The sequence below is a fragment of the Microtus oregoni genome, unplaced genomic scaffold, assembly GCF_018167655.1.
Source record: "Microtus oregoni isolate MIOR12 unplaced genomic scaffold, Mior012 000017F_ref0000208, whole genome shotgun sequence".
Classification (NCBI taxonomy): domain Eukaryota; kingdom Metazoa; phylum Chordata; class Mammalia; order Rodentia; family Cricetidae; genus Microtus; species Microtus oregoni.
The window spans coordinates 39,061,770-39,081,106 of record NW_024543076.1 but is presented as its reverse complement, the minus strand read 5'-3'; the positions used below and the strand labels follow the sequence as shown (position 1 = coordinate 39,081,106).

The window sequence follows — 19,337 nt, the reverse complement described above, 5'->3', positions numbered from 1 at the left end:
AAACTCTGAATTCATGGCCAGCCTGGTCTACAGAGCAAGTTCCAGGACAGCCAAGGCTATACAGAGAAATCTCGTCTCCCAAATGAAACCAAACAAAGAAAAACAAAAACTCATGGAGAAAGTTACCTTTCTTCTTTCCTCCGCAGCCTCTAGCTTTTTCTGGATCTCCTCCAGAGACAGGTCTTTCTTCTTTGGAGAAGCTAAAGTTCGTGGAGCTTCTGAGATGGGAGATGGTGGCTTCAAGATCAACTCAAAAGCCTGGCCAGAGGCTCGCTTGTTGATCTGTTTCACCTCCATGTCTACGGAAGGAACATCGAGAATGTCAAGCAGGCGTCTGAATCAAGCAGCTACTTTAATGAGCCCAGCAGTTCAAGAGGCATCTCATTCTAGGAAGTGGAAACGAAGTGCTTCCAAAATGCACGAACTCCCACAGCTTGACTGTGCACACACTTTTACAGTGTAAATGTTTTTGTTGACAAATGTAGTAAATTCTGTCATTTGCGACCACATGGGTAAACCTGGAGTGCACTGTAGAAGAGAAAGCTAGGTGGGCCCAGCAAGGCAAAGATACTGTCCTCATGCATATAGAGTGTGGTGTGCCAGCCAAGGCTGATGGATACTGGGGAGATGTTGGTTAAACAGTATAAAATTTTCGCTAGAAAATTAAATATGTTCATGAGAGTCCTGGTTTGCTTTCTGTCACTGTGACAAAACACCAAGACCACAGACAACTTTGGAGAAAAAGATATATTTGGCTTACAGTTCCACCTCACAGCCCTTCATTGTGGGAAGCCAGGGCAGGAACCTGGAAGCTGAAACCGCAGCTGAGACCATGCAGGGACATTGCTTACTGGTTTCATTTCCATGGATGTTCCAGCTTACTTTTTCATACAATGCAAGACTAGGGTGGCACCAACCACAGTTGACTGGACCCTCCTGCATCAGTCAAGAAAATGCCCCGTAGTCATGCACATACGCCGGTGGGATGGAGTCAGTCTCCAATTGCGCTTCCCCCTTCCCAGCTGACTCTAGGTTGCATTAAGCCGACACACAATGTGATCTGCAGTGATAACTGTAACATTATACTCTGTTGTTTTACACTCGAAAGTTATTAGCACGTGTTCATTGTGCAGAGTGGTGGGTATGATTGTGATCTTTTGCAACTTTCTTCTCATGTGCTTTGTTCGTATGTGTACCCCATTACCGCCTCTTGTCTTTCTCTGCCTCCCTCTGATTGGTCTCCTTCTCCCCAAATACCCCTTCCCCTACTTTCACAGTGTGTGTGTGTGTGTGTGTGTGTGTGTGTGTGTGTGTGTGTGTATGGTGTGCGTAATATGTGTACATGAAGACCTATGAAAGAAAATGAGATATGTGCCTTTCTGAATCTGATTTATTTTGTTAATAAAATGATCTCCAGTTTCATCTATTCTTGCAAATAATAATTTTGTTATTTTTAATGATGGATTAAGGCTCCATTTTGTTAGTGGTCTAAGCATTTTTAATTTGTTTTCTTTGATTGGGTTCTTGCCAGAAACACATGATAACACATGAGGTAAGCATATGTTAACTAACTTGGTGTCATCATTATGTAATGTGTATTGTGTTTAAAATGTACACTGTAGGGCTGGAGAGGTGGCTCAGTGGTTAAGAGATCTGGTTGCTTTTCCAGAGGTCTTAAGTTCCATTCCTACCAACCACATGGTCACTCACAACCACCTATAATGGGATCTGAGGCCCTCCTCTGTTGTGCAGACCTACAGGAAGACAGAGCACTCACGTTCATAAATAAACAAATCTTTTTAAAGAATGCACTGTAACACATAAGTTTTTAATTATTAATTAAACTAAAGAAGAGAAAATTGCTAGCCATGCTTATCATTGCCATATGTACTAACAAGTGAATTACTGGACTTTCACGCTTTAATCATGTATAATATGATTGATAGGCTTATTATCATACATTCATATATTAATCACGTGCTGTCATTTACAATCTGAAATAATTTGTAGCATAAAACAGTATAATAGGTAGTGTCTTTGAGGACATTTGTAACTTCATAGCTCACAATGTAGGAAAACCTACCGATTTCTCTAAAGCTTCACTGGTCTTCAGCTTGATCTCACGCTTCAACACTCTCGTCCACTAATCTTTGTTTGCATCCAGAAACTTCTTGGCATTAAGCCACTGCTTTGTGTCACGAGTATTTCATGTGTAGGTGTGTCTCTTTTTTTTATTTTTTTTTTTTTTTATTTTTCGAGACAGGGTTTCTCCATAGCTTTTGGTTCCTGTCCTGGAACTAGCTCTTGTAGACCAGGCTGGCCTCGAACTCACAGAGATCCGCCTGCCTCTGCCTCCCGAGTGCTGGGATTAAAGGCGTGCGCCACCACCGCCCGGCTGTAGGTGTGTCTTGTTCCCCTCCAGAGTGGTTCTAAGACCCCCAGGGGATTCCCAAGCACTCAATGGCCCAGTCTCTTACTGTAACATGACAGAACACTCTCCTTTGAGGTCCAGAAAGAGCACTTTACATGATCTACGTTGCTCAGATAATCACTATCAAGGCAGGGACACAAGGCCGAGTAAACAGTTTGGAAACACGAAAGTCTCTACTGAGTGCTTTTGAAGCGGTGCATGTGGAGTTGTCTCTTCAGCTTCAGACAGCTCGCACAGCTCCGCTTCCTGCCTCTCAGTACCAAAGTGCAGAGACCACCCTGTTCTTGGGTCCCAACAATTTGCTTCTCTCCTTGTGTGTTTTAAGACTCATCTACAGAGCTTCAAGTTCCAGGAAGGCAAGGGCCATGCCACATTCATCATGGGATCTCAGTGACAGACCAGATTTTATAGTCTCTTAAGAAACACAGCCAGATTCCTGCTAACAACAACATCTGACAGACAGTATGGATCTATGCGGTTGATTTAATGGACTTACAGGAACTGGGCATGCTGCATGTGTTCTAGTGGAAGTTTTGGTTGGAGATGGATTGGTTGCCTGCTTACAGAGACTGCTGCTTCTGGAAAGTTAATTAGCCTTCAAAGGCTTGTGTCATCAGAACAGCACAGGGAGAAGCAAGGCTCTGAGATCTCAGAGAGAACTGAAGGCACTTAAGACTGGGTGCCTGCCCTTTACCTTCTTTTTAACGACTTTTGCACATGTGGAAAGGCAGAATAACTGTGAGCCTACCAAACATCAGACTGTCTCAGGTAGCTCTGGTATACACGACTGCCCTACTTTGATTAGGTTGGCCGAGTTAGATGAGGTTGATAATAATAGTATCACAACAGGTCGTGAGGACGTCTTAGGCATCAGGGTAAGACATGTAACACCCTCTCCCCAACATTCCTAGGAGGGAGAGTAAATGATAATTAAAGAGTCGAAGTATCCTCTTGCCTGAGGCCACACTCATTTGAAGATCCAGAAATGAAACCAAACTTACCTAACCACCATGAGTTGGCATAAAGCAAACTGAAAAGGCTGCACTTCAGTTAAGACAATTGGCAGCCTGGCTCAGAGGTGCACACCTTTAATCCTGGCACTTGAGAGGCAAAGGCAGGAGTATGAGTATCTCTAGAGTTTGAGGCTAGCCTGTTCTGTATAGTTAGTTACGGATAGCCAGGATAATATATATGGATTTGATCTTTGTTATTAGCTTGTTTGCATTTGCTCACAAAATATGGGTACTGTAGAGAGAAAACAGTGATGTTGATATGTTTTCTAGTCTTTGAATGATCTGTGTAGAAAAATAATTTCTTGCAAATTAAGATCTGGTGTAATTGTAGTTTAGTGTGCTTCATTATTTGAAAAGACTTCTGGTGGATTGTGATGTGCTGATCAGGATGCTGGTAGCAAGCCAACCATGCTTCCTAAGAGACATTAATGTGTCGTTAGTAGCAGTGGCTTCAAACTGCTGTGAGCAATAGGCAATCAATAAGACCTAATGGCTGGACACAGCAAATCAACACTGAGATCTATAAAATGCTCATCCAATTATGTTAGGAGCTCCTGGAGAGAAGCACTTGCACTCAGACTCCGGCCTGCTGTGCAGCTAGAGGTGTCTCTGGCGTAGGCGACTCACCATCGTAGGTGTAGATGTTGATGTTGCGAGGCTCCGGGTAGAAGCATGAGCAGATCAGTGACAGCATGGACAGCTCCTTCATTTTTTCCTTGTAGGCTGCAAGGGAAGGTGTAAGATTAGAGATTCATTCTCTGAATTTCCTCTTAACACCTCTCTGAATTTGAGCAATAATTATAATCTTCTGCAGAAGGCAGGCTGCTTGGCTTGCTTCCTCAATGAATGAGAAGATAAACAAGCATGATGCATATACTCATCCCTATGGAGGAAGCTAAGTGTGTATTATTGTAGACTACATAAACAATGAAAGTGAGTTAGAAAAAAAAAAAAAGGACTTCAGATCCAGGAGGAAGGAAGACAGAAAAACACTGGCAAAAGAAACAGACAAAACTAACGTGTGCATTCTAATTAATGCATGTGTGAGTCCTCTTCACACAAGTTACGATTCTCGGGGTTCATCCTGCATCACCACTATCCATTTGGGGATAGTCACAGAACTCCTCTGGAGAGTTGTTAAGCATCTGCACCCTCCAGGGAGCTTTGTGGCTGTTTTCTCTTAATTCCCAAATGCATTTTCTTATCTCACCTTCTCCCCATGTGCTGAGATCTGATCAGGATCTCCCTCCCTTTGCAACACAGACTGGATACCAGCCTCTCAGAGAAGCTGGAGATTAGCCCTTGCTGCTCCCCCTCCTCCCTCCTCTCTACCCCATGCCGTCCTTTCTCCTCTAATAGGCCTGCCCTAGAAGACCTGTGAGCATTTCATGGCTGTCACCAGCACAAAGGTCTCCAGACAGCAGAATCTGGGACGAGAGGGTAGAACACCATCACTTTGGGTGGTTATTTAATTAGTGAAATTAATTAAAGAAAATGGCAGAAAAATAAGGAGCGTACTATACCTTATAGTAGCTTGTGACAGGGAAATTGTAACCTCACATGTAACATTTGTGCTGGTGGGATCTTTTAATCATCACCAGGGACTTTTAAAGTCCAAAGAACAGTGTCTAGACCTTGCAGGGAGAAGGAATTCTAGAAGCTCAATTTAGACATTATTGACAGTACATCTTTTATTGATAAGCTGGAAGCAGATCCAACAGATATTTTACCATGTCTAGCACATGGACTATGATCACATGCAGCCGAGGACAGCAATGAATGCAGCTAGAGCAAGCTAGTAAGTAAATGTACCTAAAACCCCACGAGATTTAACTTTTTGTAACTCAGCTGTGTGTTCCCCAAGCCTCACTTTTGCAGATGACATGCCACAGCCAAGAGGCTGACAAGATTTTTAAATCTGTAGTCCACCTACTCAACTGCTAATTTTGTCAGTGAGGGAATTGAGTCTCACAGAGGCCAAAGTCACATATGACTGATGACAAAGATGGGGCCTCTGGATAAAAGGCGATAGAAGAATCTATACCAGAGCTGCTAAGGAGACATCCAGTCCTCCTTTAGAACGCAGTCTAGGGGCTGTAGGGCTATGTGTCTGAGAATGAGATCCAGACACATACACAGATCAACATTGTCAGTTTCACGTGGTTCATCTTAGCATGTCCAGACGACCTGCGGCAGGCATCTCTACTAGCTTATTTCCTAACAATGAAAGCCATGATTGGTTCTGGGCCACAGGCATTTTTGACAATGCCTTTAGGAGAAATTTTATAAAATTTTCAATTTTAGAAAGTTGAACTATATTTCTTTGCCTTGTTTCTTTTTGGTTAGTCACTTAGAAATATCTAAGATGGTTTTCCACGTAAATGTTCCATGTGAATCATAATTTCTACCAGAGCACAGTGTATTTGATGCCTTAACATGTTCCATAAACTGACTGAAAGCAGTTTAACCAAGCTTTGCATGATAGTATTGCTACCTTTTTCTTTTTGAATATAGTATGGTACTCCAAACATTTTGCAAAATAAAGTATATAGTTATCACTCTACATCTTGGGTTTTATACCCAGGAATTCAACCAAGCTCATATTGAATATATTTAAAATAAAAATGACCTCTGCAATGGCACGTACTAGTCATGTGATCACTATAAGACAACTATCATTCAGAACTGCTTTGTGTGGACTACATATAGATGCTTCTCTTATCCCTTAAAGATACAGTGTAATGGCCATTTCCATAGTGTTCACATTGTATGGGGTAATCAGTACACGGCTTACAGTAAAGGACAGGAGATGCATGAGCTCCAGACAAATACTTTATCCTTTTAAATAGGGACTTAAACACCGCAATTCTTCTATTCCTAGGGGGTCATGGAAATAATTTCCATGCACATTGAAGGATGACTGTATATCCGATGTACACAATAGATTCAAATCTTACTAAGAAGTAAGTCTAAACACAAAACTAAAAGATTTTCTAACCCAGAAAGAAATATCAAGTTAGAGTTATACAAGATTGTAAATTTATACTAATCGCTCTTCATATCTGTCATTAGTGACTTGGTAACAAACTTCAGTAATTTTCAGTAAGATCTCCCAGCTAGTGAAGAGTAGGGTGTACAGATCACCTGTGGCTGACTCATGGGGAGCCCTATGAATGATGAACAGCAATTTATGTTAGTAACTGAAGATTTTTATCCTCTGTACCCCATTTGATAATACGTAGACATGAAACCTTTGAGGATCAGATAGTAAAGTCCAAGTCTTCACTCTAGAGTGGTCTAGAGCCCTTGTAAGGGGCGGGAGAGTCGGATTCAACTCTTTCTGCTGTGAAAACACAAAAAAGCACCTTGTTTGCACCTTGGAACACAGTCATACCAGAGTGCCACCAAGCTGCTCGGCAGCTCACAGAACCCTAGTCTCCGGAGCTTTGTTAAATCATATCTGCCGTGTTGGCCAGAGCTGAAAAATTGACTGAAGTATTGGTTCTAAGCTGTTCTATGCAGCCTGGGGTAGTGAGGTCCTTAAAGGCTTTAGTGTTTAAGACTTCCTTTCAGGGTTCAGTTAAAGGCAGCGTGGATAGCTAAAGGGGGCTAAAGATCTGAGGGTAAAGGAGTCTACTCACAACAGGAATTGTCTGTCCATGTCTCTTTATTCCTCTCCCATCATTTCTCACTGTGCCACTCATTCTTCTGGTTCTACACTGTTCTTAGTTCCACATTGTTCCTTAGGTCTACCCATTACAAACACTCCCAGTCATATATAATATATACCCTTAAAAAACAGCAATTCCCCAACCATAGCAGGTTCCAGGGCCAGAATTCTTTTCCACCATAGAAAATCAGGTAAGAGTTTTCACACACACACACGCGCATGCACACACAACACATACACACACACACAGATCCATGGGAGTGATTAGCACATGTCTGGTGAACTCCTTAATGGAGAAAGTTAGTTAAGAGAGGAATTAAATTGTCAGGGAATTCTAGAGGGGAAGGTTAATGCACTATGCTACATTTTTAGGTGGTTAGTAAAGGGCTAAAAAGTTCTTTTTCAGTAAAATTACAAACAGGGCATGGATTGTATTTTAGCCCCACTTCTTTTCTCCCAGTATGCATAGAGGCTACTGGGGTAACCAGGAAACCTACATTAAACAGTCGGGGGGGGGGGAAGCTGATGGTTCTTGATCAGATAGCACATACACCAGTTTCTACTGGCCTAGGTCTGGAGTTAGACTTACTCTTCTAAGAGAAGAGACTCAGGCCTCTAAATTACTAGTTCTAGGCTATGCTGTCATCAGCGTTCTGATCGTGGGTATTGTGGGTCTTTCTCTGGGTTGCAGTTAATTATCCCTTCTGCTGTCCTTGAAAGTCCTGAACTAAATCATCAGTAAACTGAGATGGAAGTGAGCGTAAGGAGTTAAGAATCTTTTAAGTGGGGTAAAACCAGAAGAGCAGCTTGGGCAGGTAGTAATTCTATGTCCTTAGAGATCTGTGACTATCTTAGATGGGATGCTCTTTGCCTAAACACTGACCGAATGCCTGCTGATAAAGATAACTGCAGGAAGGCAGATCTCTGTGCTTAGCTAGGAGAGAGGAACAAAGGCCTGGCAGTGGTAAACTGTTTTGAACTAGGGAATTATTCCCAAATATGTAACAGAAAGGGAGACCCCTCAGCCTGCTACAGCAAAAGACAGCCATTTTGTTCACCAACAATGACACCAAAAAGTGTTGCCCTTTTGGTTTAACCTTTACCAGATCCTTTGGTTCAGGTAAGTTATTTGTGAAAAGATGTCTTAGCAAATTCTGTATAATATTGCGGTTTGGAGCACTGGGGAAAAGGTAGTTGACTTTTGTGGGTGGTTTCCTTAATAGTGTCCTTACTTCTTAGTACATTTTGTTTTTTAAGACAAAGTCTCACTATGTAGCATTGGACAGCCTGGGACTCACTGTGTAGAGCAGGCTGGCCTTGAACTTATAGATTCACTTGCTTCTGCTTCTGGAATTAAACACAGGTGTCAACATGGCTAGTTTCAGTATTAATTTTATACAATGACTCTGAATGGCCAGAGGCAGTCACTGTGTGGCTTGCAACTTATGTGGACTCTCTGAATCCCAGGGAACTCCACAGAACAAGTTGCAACCACCAGGTGAGTCCTGGCTGTCTCCTTGAGGTAATTATACACCTTCCACAGTACCTATGCCTGAATTTTCTGGCAGGTGGCATTTATTGCCCCGGGGTTAGATTAGCTCACTCAAATTTTCCTCAAAGTTGGTCTTAATACAGATCCCCCATCCATAAGTACCCCTCTTATGGTGTTTCTAGCTGTTCTCAGTGGCTTATGATATCTCACTTGTGTACTGTTTAGGGTCTTTAGACATTGTTTTCTGATATATAATTTTTGTTAGTTAAACTATGCACCCTTTGAAAGTATACACTGTGTCTTACTCATCAGCAAAACAATTCAGAGAACAGTTTGGGAGAGATCAGGAAGTGGCTGTTCAACAAATTACAGTTGTGTTGGTCATTGACTTTAAATCTATTTCCATTGACAAGAGCAAGTACCACCTAGGGGCAGGCGTTCCTGTCGAGCAGTCTAGAAATAGACTGACATAGGAGAGAGTTGCTGTCTAGGCAAGGATATGGAACAGATTAAGACAGATGGATACAGGAAAGGACACAGATGGAAACAGGAAAGGACACAGGGATGCAATCATGACTTCGAGAAGCCATGAAGACCTCTCGGCCTGCTGCAGCGAGGTGAGTGACAAAGAAGGGCTTCACATTTAGGGATTCCAGGTTTTAGTCAATAAAAACACAGGCCACTCAGCTAAGGTTTAAACAAGCTATGCCCAGGACGTACTAAACATCACCTGTTGTTTTTCCGAAATTCCACCTTAAGTGTGTGTCCTGGATTTCATATAGCACTCAAAGACAACAGACCTGGAGGGTGAAGACTGAACAGGAGTAGTCAGATGTGGTTGTTCATGCCTGTAACTTAGCACTCAGGAGCCTGAGGCAGAAGGATTGCCATGTCTTTGAGGCCAGCCAACCTTGTCTCAGCCTTCTCTCCTTTCTGTTAAAAATGGATTGAATAGTGTTTAAGAAAACAAAGCAGAAAAGATGTATTTATTTTGTTGTTATGGAAATGGGTTCTAAAGAGACAACACGGAAACCTTTTGTATGTAGGACTAAGTACCAATTGGCCTGCTCTCTCTCTTAGCACTTTGGCTGGTATTCTCTGCATGCTAGGGGCAGCCTTTTAGCTACACTCAATTGGGCTTCAAGAGTAAGTCTTCATGGGTGTTAATTTTGCTCAAATATTTTGGGTAAGACAATTTAACCTTTGCTCCCTGAATGCATTATGCTTCTATTAAGAACAAGATCATACACAATGTTCTGTGCCAGAATGTCAAAGTATCGTGAATAAACAGGGCAATTAAAAGAGACTTAAGCCTTGGAATTGAGTCTTCAGGCTCTCTGTAGGAATAATCTGTGATAGATTTTAAAATAGAATTACTTTTTTATTTTTAACTATGTGTAGATAGTATGCATCCTCACACAGGCATGTGTGTGTAAGTGCAGGTGGCTGTGCAGCTGGAGACATTGAACGTCCCAGAGCTTGTGTAGTCCAGACAGTTGGGAGCTGTCTGATGTGGGTGCTAGCAACCGAATTTGGCTCCTCTGGAAGAGCACCGAGTATTCTTAATCACGGAGGCGACTCCCCAGTCCCTGAGAAAGATTTTGAGAAGTGTGTGTTTGGTGGCCACAAGTCCCGGTTTCTCCGACGGTTCCAGTTTATGTTCATTGGTAATGGTTCCTTTCAGTGTTAAAAGTCTCCCAGGTTAGGCTTTGTTATCAGTTCAGAAGTGAGGAACCAGTAAACAGGCTGAAAAAAGTTATTTCATAAAAATCTTTCTATCTTCCTTCCCTCCTCCCTTCCTTTTTTCCTTCCTTTGTTCTTTGGATCCCCCCTCCCTCCCCTCCCCTCCCTCCCTCCCTCCCTCCCTCCCTCCCTCCCTCCTTTCCTCCCTCCCTCCTTCCTTCTTTCCATTCTCCCTCCTTCTCCCTCTCTCCCTCCTTCCTGTCTTCCCTTTATGTTGTTGTTTTGTGTGAATGCTAGGATGCACGCTGTGTATGTATGTGTAGGTCAGAAGACAACTTCTAGTGTTGGTCCTCATCTTTCACCTTGTTTGAGACAGGAGTTCCTATTTATTTTTCCACTGACATCGCCAGACTAGCTGGCCTCTGAATTTCTGGGGAAGTTCCTGTGTCAATCTCCCATCTCTCTGCAGAATAACAGGGATTACAGATGCATGTTAGTGCTAGTATGTCTGGATTTTGCAGGGGTTATGGGGATTTGAACTTAGATCCTTGCATTGGCACAACAAACACCTTCACCTACTAAGCCATCTCTCCGATCTCTCCAGCCCAACTTTAAGAAAATGTTCTTTAATGCAGGAGACACATGAAGAAACAATGGATGCCCAGGAGGTGGTGTGTGGCATTAACATAGGAAATGAAGGGAACAAAGTAGGAACACAAAATCTCATGAAAAATTTGTTAGGAAATAAATGAGTTTGGGACAAAGAGCTATACTAACACAGAAGGAAGGGTAAAAGGTCTCTGTAAACAGGGGTCAAGGGAGACTTTCCATGCAGAATGTAGCTAAGCTGAAGTTCACAGGAAGGGTTTGCTTGGAGAATAACTGTGTGTGGGCTCATATACTGAACTATAAATGGTTTGAATGATTTTTAAAGTAAGGACTCCTCAGGAAATACAAAGTGCTGTGAGAAACATGCTTATGATTTTGCTGTTGGTGTTACATACACTGAGTTGACAATAATTTCTTTTCTTGGATTTTGGGGTCAATGTATATAAATACTTTTACCAAACTCCAAACTAAGAACTGAATGCATCTTTGCAAGAATGTGGGAGTTAATAGGTAATTCTATATATTCCTTCCCAGGGGTGCGTTGGTCGACTTGGCTATTAACTATTAATGTTTACAAATAAGTGCATTTGTCTAGTGAATTCATTTAAAATTCAACCCACACAAAGTGTAATAATTATATAGTAATAGTCTTTTAGCCTAATGATGCGTGAACACTAATTGCACTTTTTCTATTCTTCCAAATGGCTACAATGAACCATGAGTAATGGGAACAGCTGCTCTTTGTTGAGCACAAACAATGAACTAAGGCATCGGGAAGACATTTTTCTGTTTAGCCATTTCGGCAATGCCGAGAAAGGTCCAGTAAATAGTCCAAGTTTATAAGTGAAGAAAAAGTTCAGAGATGTGGGATAAATTCTGTGAGTTCTGGTGGATGCTAAGTGTTCAGTCTGTCTGACTCTTTCCCTCTTACATGCTGCTCCATGCTGTTCATGTCCTTATCGATTGTTTTCTATGTCTCTCTCCTCTGTACTTCCTCTTTTCTCCCTCCCTCCCGCTGTCTCTGGTGCTGATGTTGAGCGCATGGCTTTGTGCAGGCTAGGTAAGTGCTTCACCACCAAGTTTCGCACCCACTCTCACCTTTCCAGCAATTTTTCCTTGGGCGGTTTGCTCTCATTTTCACTGTCTATATGTTTCCAACCAGAAACTAATAAAATAGAAGGTATAAGCGTTTTCTCCTTGGCATTTCCTCCCTTACTTTCCACACATAAGCCATTGATTGCACAGCTAGACACACACTCGCCAGGGCCTCTGTATGCATGGAGGACTGGTTTTGGGATCCTCTGCAGACATCAGAATCTGTGGATTCCCAAGTTCTTTTTTTTTTTTTTTGAGAGTGTATTATTTGACAATTACCTCCTGGATGATTGCTAAAATTTGTTTTATTTTCAAGATCATAAAATAATCACATTTCTCTCTTCCATTTCTTCCCTGCAACCTTTACCCCAGTACTCCCAGCCTTGCTCTTTTTCAAATTCATGGTCCTTTTTGTTATTGCATGTATATATGCATATATAACCTGAATGCTGTTACTTATATGTATGAGCATCTTTTGGGATACTTTAAACAATCTCTCAATTATTTTCATATCTAATAATCCAACAATGATGATATGGTAGTAAATATTTGTTATGTGCTGTGGCTCAGGTAATACTGATATGAAGTATTAGTGTGTACATGTTTAATTGAGGGACCCTTTAAAAAATACTAGCAATTCGTGATTGAATCTATGCATGTCAAATCAGAGGGATGCCTATGTGTCTTTACAGAAGGAAAATGCAATACTTTTTGATGTATGGTAATAAATTGGCATAGATATGGCTGGAAACTTCAGGAACAATTTTTAGAAGAATACATAGATTTAGTAATTAGTTATGATTTTGTTTTAGATTAAAGCATTGTGGAGATTAGTTTACTTTAGAAAATACAACATGGGCATATAAAAATTTCTTCCATTCATCTAAACCATATCCCACAAACTCTAAGCTTTACTTGTCCTTTCAAATCTATCTTAATTGTGCATGTGTCTTACTTTAAGTCAAAAATAATATACACAATTCGAAATGTTATACTCCAGTATTTTTTAAAGACCCAAACAATTAGAAGTAAATGGTTTAAAAATTTTCAATTTTCCACTTCATTTGGTTTATGTGGGAGTAACCATTAATATGACATATCATACATGTGATTGCTATTTTGTAATTTGGAATTGGCAATATTATAGAAATTGTTCTGGATATTCATCCTGGACAAGATTTTATCTGAATCCTTACTTTTGTCTATTATTTGAAGAGAAAATGGATATGTCTTAGACTTCTTGCTGACATATGAAAGATAGCAAAGAAAGTTCTGAAAATATTAGGCATTAATGTACTACGTTAGTAGTCAATAACTCCTTTAAAATATTTCTTCTGAAAGCACAGTGCATATATAGTTAGGATGTATTTGAAAGCGTGAGTTTAGAGCTCTGAGTTTGTGATAAATGTTTAGAAGAATGAGAGAAATATTTATTTGTGTATGTTTACTGGGATGCTTGTCTGTGTCCTGGCACACTGGCTTCATTTCTCTCATAATTATCATTTTATTGGCCTTATGTGGTAAATTGTTTTGCAATGATTTTAATCATTGCACCACAAGCTTCAATATATAAATAGCCAGCCAGAATTTTACTTTCCATGATGACTTTTCTATTAAGAATTCAGTTAACAAAAACACAATGCCTATGGGGTCATTTAAAAAGAGCTCTAAGCATAACTTAATAAGTACCTATCCCTTTTACTCCATCACATCATAGACAGGGAGGAAAGCATGGCTCTCCTATTTTCAATGGTGTTAACGTAAGATCCAGAAAGGAAACTGAGCTTTGAGTTAGGGAGAGCCAGAGATCAGAACCCAGAAGTCTCCAGTCTTTACTCTTTGTTCTCAATGGCGGTAAGGGTACAGTCGCTCAGAAGACTGGAAAACTAGCCCTGGTTCCAGGCTTGCGGAAGAGTGCCCAGGGTCAGCTTTCACACTTCAAGGATCTTCGCTGTGCTTGTTCTAGGTGTGAACATGTCAGTCTAGTAGGGAGGGTGTGATCACATGAGTCTAGTAGGGGGGCATGACCATGTCAGTCTAGTAGGGAGGGTGTAATCATGTCAGTCTAGTAGGGAGGGTGTGACCATGTCAGTCTAGTAGGGAGGGTGTGATCACACGAGTCTAGTAGGGAGGGTGTGACCATGTCAGTCTAGTAGGGAGGGTGTGATCACATGAGTCTAGTAGGGAGGGTGTGATCATGTCAGTCTAGTAGGGAGGGTGTGACCATGTCAGTCTAGTAGGGAGGGTGTGACCATGTCAGTCTAATAGGGGTGTGTGACCATGTCAGTCTAGAAGGGAGGGTGTGATCATGTCAGTCTAGTAGGGGTGTGTGACCATGTCAGTCTAGTAGGGAGGGTGTGATCATGTCAGTCTAGTAGGGAGGGTGTGATCATGTCAGTCTAGTAGGGGTGTGTGACCATGTCAGTCTAGTAGGGAGGGTGTGACCATGTCACTCTAGTAGGGAGGGTGTGACCACTCAGTCTAGTAGGGAGTGTGTGACCATGTCACTCTAGTAGGGAGGGTGTGATCATGTCAGTCTAGTAGGGAGGGTGTGGTCATGTCAGTCTAGTAGGGAGGGTGTGACCATGTCAGTCTAGTAGGGAGGGTGTGATCATGTCAGTCTAGTAGGGAGGGTGTGGTCATGTCAGTCTAGTAGGGAGGGTGTGACCATGTCAGTCTAGTAGGGAGGGTGTGACCATGTCAGTCTAGTAGGGAGGGTGTGACCATGTCAGTCTAGTAGGGAGGGTGTGACCATGTCAGTCTAGTAGGGAGGGTGTGATCACATGAGTCTAGTAGGGGTGTGTGACCATGTCAGTCTAGTAGGGAGGGTGTGACCATGTCAGTCTAGTAGGGAGGGTGTGACCACTCAGTCTAGTAGGGAGTATGTGACCATGTTACTCTAGTAGGGAGGGTGTGATCATGTCAGTCTAGTAGGGAGGGTGTGGTCATGTCAGTCTAGTAGGGAGGGTGTGATCACATGAGTCTAGTAGGGAGGGTGTGACCATGTCAGTCTAGTAGGGAGGGTGTGACCATGTCAGTCTAGTAGGGAGGGTGTGACCATGTCAGTCTAGTAGGGAGGGTGTGACCATGTCAGTCTAGTAGGGAGGGTGTGACCATGTCAGTCTAGTAGGGAGGGTGTGATCACATGAGTCTAGTAGGGAGGGTGTGATCATGTCAGTCTAGTAGGGAGGGTGTGACCATGTCAGTCTAGTAGGGAGGGTGTGATCATGTCAGTCTAGTAGGGAGGGTGTGACCACTCAGTCTAGTAGGGAGGGTGTGACCATGTCAGTCTAGTAGGGAGGGTGTGATCATGTCAGTCTAGTAGGGAGGGTGTGACCATGTCAGTCTAGTAGGGAGGGTGTGACCACTCAGTCTAGTAGAAAGGGTGTGATTAGTCTAGTAGGGAGTGTTTCTTGGGAAATCCTAAACAGTCTATTTGGATTCAACCTGTATTTGGATCTATTTATTATTTGCTTGTTTATTTTTATTTTTAAGACAGAGTCTCATGCATCCTGGGCATTCCTTGAACACACTTTACAGCCAAAGAAAGTCTTGAGCCTCTGATCCTATTTGCCTCTGTCTTTCAAACACCAGGACTATGGGCATGTGCCAGTATGTCCAGTTTACATGGTACTGGGGATCCAACCCAAAGCTTACTTCAGGCCAGGCAAGGACGGTACCAGCTGAGCCACACATGTAGGCATTTATTTATGAAGATTTTGAAGCTCCCTGTGGTGTTTAAAGACAAAAGAGATGGAGCTTGAGGAGATGCTTTAGTTGGTGGAGCTCTCACTGTAGAAGCTTGATGAGGTTAGTTTAGATTCCCAGTGCTTACATCTGTAACTCTAATGCTCAGGGGTGTGTGTGTGTGTGTGTGTGTGTGTGTGTGTGTGTGTGTGTATGTGGCAAAGATAGGTGGATCCTTGAAGCCGATTCAACCTGGCAACTGAGCCCAACCAATGAACTTCAGATTCAATGAGAGGTTCTGCCTCAAAAATAAACGTGGATGGTAATCAAGGAAAGACATTTGACATGGATCCCTGGCCTCCACATGTGTGTTTACACATGAGCATACATACCTACATGCACAGGGTGCACTTACCCCTCTAACAGGTACATATACCACACTACACCACACACACAAAGAAATAGATTAGTGTGAATTTGCTTAAGATACTTCCTACATGCAACATTAAATTGGGAGCGAGCATTGAAATAGTTTTATTGATGAATATGTAACTGAATATGTAACACTGAAAAAGAAGACCAAATAATCCCCAAAGGTCAGTTTTTAACATCCTAAAAAACACTGTTATGAGGTAATGTTTCTAGATATTTCTGCTGGGATGATGTGATGTTAATTAGTTTAGTGTAAAATTAGACTGGGTTCACATTTATTCTACTCATCTCTACCCCAGGAATTGTGGTCTCCAAAGCAGAGGGGCTTTGAAAGACCTCACATTTTAACCAGCCAAGGCAATCCAGTTCTCTTTGTGGTCAAAGCTCTCTTGTAAAACAAAAGAAATTTGACGAGAACCAAAACAGTATAACCAACCCATTACTGGTGTTTACAAAAGTCCCTGAAACTCTTAAATTTCAACTCACTGGATTCTTGGCATCAGCAATAGTGACAAGGGAAAGAAATGGGCAGATATGAGCCAGTTCTTACCCATAGTGCAGTAGAAGCAGTAAACTGTGTTACTTGAGAAGCTCACAGTTCTCTTGACTCTGTAGTGCGGAGGAGAGTTGTCACTTAAACTTCCCCCAGTGAAAAATCTCAAGGTTCATCAAGGCTAAGTCATCTTAGAAGCACTTTATTCTGCTTCTGTATCAAGATTTTATCACCAAGCCTGATTGTGAGCACTAAAGGTTTCCTTCCACCTTAAACCCTAGATACTGCTAGGAAGTAGTGTCTTTGTTTGGCTAAAGAGATACGCTAATCTATGTAGAACAGTCTGATTAAGAAGGGTTCTACAGCAGCCTGTGCTACAAGCTCTAGCAGGTATAATGTGATTTATTAGATTTATTTTTTTTCTATCAGTTTGAACATTTCCTAAAAGTTCAATGAGTATTCCTAGAATATGCTTGCATGCAAACCTCTGCTTGAACTAGTGTAAAGTATCAATATATTTGAATGGCTTCATGTCGTTCTTTTAGTCCTGAGAATATCTGTAATAAAATCTATGCCGTGAGATAAGCTTTCACAAGGAAAAGACAGCGAAAAACATATCTGCTAAAGACAGACTAAAACTTATCTAGCTTTTTCCTTGATAAAAGATTTCCTTTGTGATTTATTTTGCTCAGGCTTGGGCATGCAATACACAGATTTTTACAGGTGTTTGTATTTGAAATCCTTTTTGGAAAAAAATCAATGCAATAGCCAGATGTGGTGGTGCATGGAGGCAGAGACCTCTGTGAGTTTGAGGTCAGCCTGGTCTATCTACACACACACACAGAGTTCCAGATCAGCCAGGCAACCTGGTGAGATCTGTCTCAACATCAAAAAGACCCACGCCATGTATATTAGTGTTGATATCAACTGTGAATAAATTTATTTTAATTCAGTATTATTTGTTTACTTGTGATTAGTAGAAGGTAGCTATTCAAGCACAAGCCACAGAAACTCCATGCAGGAACTACATTTTCCCTGCTTCTCCAAACATAAGAGAAACACAAGGTCTCCTTTGACAGTGTATCAAAATCCCTGTATATAGATCTTCCACAGTGCTGTCCTAGCGGCTGGATCTCCAAGTCACACTATTACAGTTTATACTAGTCAGTCACTGAAGAAGTGTGTGTTGAGGGTTTATGCATGTATGCTATGTGTATGCAAACAAAACACAAAAGTCAGGAAAAATTTTTCTAGTGAACGCAAGTCTGGCAGTTACAGTGGCATCCATGCTTTATGGCTCTTTTGTATTTAAAGAGAACACAAGGAATGCACGTAAGGGTAAACCCAAGCAGGAAATACGGATGCTGTCAAAGGCTATAACTATCTTGTTTACAAATGATTTTAGGAATTTCATTATAAAGTACTATGTGCTTGGCAAAAGTACATGTTCTCAGCACACACTCAAAGGTAAGCATGGACAGAGAGATATGCTAATTAGATTTTTTATCATTTGCCAGTGTATAAATAAATATGTTAGGGCATCACATTGAGTCACATACATACATATATATTTTATTTGTGAATTCTATCTTAATGAAGTTGAGTAAAAAAATACAATTTAAATTTAAAGAAATGGCCAGTGGTGTCAGCAGTTAGGTCTGTGTGCTGTTGCCACGGTAAATGTAAGGTCGCTACTCTTTCAAGGTCCACTCCCACCATCACGCCTTTGATTGTATGTGATTCACATTTACAAGATAGTGCTGTTGAGGACTGGGTTTGGTTCACTTGAAATAATCAGCAGATTATTCTTGATACGATGCAGGAAAGCTGAAAAGATCTAGGAGCAGTCATGCTTTTCTGCAGATAGTTTTCTAACCATGGCTAACCTGAAGGATAGCAGTAAGGATTCCGATAAAATCAGGAGGTTCTCTTTGTGTTTCTGGGAACCATGCTGCGAGGAGTTTTTACTTATTCTGGTTGTTGCATTTCCATTTTTCTCCCCTTTTAAGAGCCGGTTGATGCAGATCAGTAAGTATTCACTTCAAAGAATTACTTTAAATGCACTGATATAGAGAAGCACAGATTATTGATAAGTTGGTACTTGGTTTTTTACAGTTATAATAATCAATCACCATTTTGGAGTCCAAACAACAGAGAAAATTGCCTAACGATGATCTCCTACTATATCTATGGAAATCTCACCCTGGGCTCCTTCCTTGCTTCGGAGGTGGTGGTTGTTGTAGCCAGAGGGCATAGCAGGAGCAGGGAGGAGAACAAATGGGATGCCATGGTTGGAGAAAGGCGAACTTTTAGAAGAAATCTGTGATTTTTACTAACATTTAATTCTCCTGTTTTTAAATCTGCTTGTATGTTTTTGCTGCATAATAAAAATGATTTCTTTTCTTAGTAGTAGACCTTTGTAGTCAATAATGTCCTCCAGATAACTTAGGAGAAGACTTTCAAAGCAGTCTACCCTGGGATGTGAAGAGAACCTCTGATGACCTAGACTAGCACGTTTGTGGGCATGGAGTTTGGAGGAAGGCTCCAGGGGCTGCTTCCTGCAGCTTCTGACCATCACCATGCTCATGCACATTTGCTGTTTCAACAGTCTCCACTTACAAAGCTTTCATGAAAATGGCATTTTTTTTAAATTTTATACATGTATAGAATGTGTTCCCACTATTTCAAGTGAGATTATGCTGCTCATATAGGTCTGGATTGATTTTTTTTTT

At 41.5% G+C, this 19,337-nt stretch overlaps 1 protein-coding gene across 1 annotated transcript in view; it reads right to left on the bottom strand.

The window, feature by feature from the left end:
* The window catches only part of Stmn2 (stathmin 2), a 52,224-nt gene that overhangs the window by 17,248 nt on the left and 15,639 nt on the right, over positions 1-19,337 (bottom strand). The window contains exons 2-3 of the mRNA XM_041667895.1: positions 4,072-4,167; positions 127-299 (exon numbers count right to left, since the gene is read on the bottom strand). Coding sequence (XP_041523829.1) covers positions 127-299; positions 4,072-4,167 — 269 coding nt within the window. The remainder of the gene's footprint in view (positions 1-126; positions 300-4,071; positions 4,168-19,337) is intronic.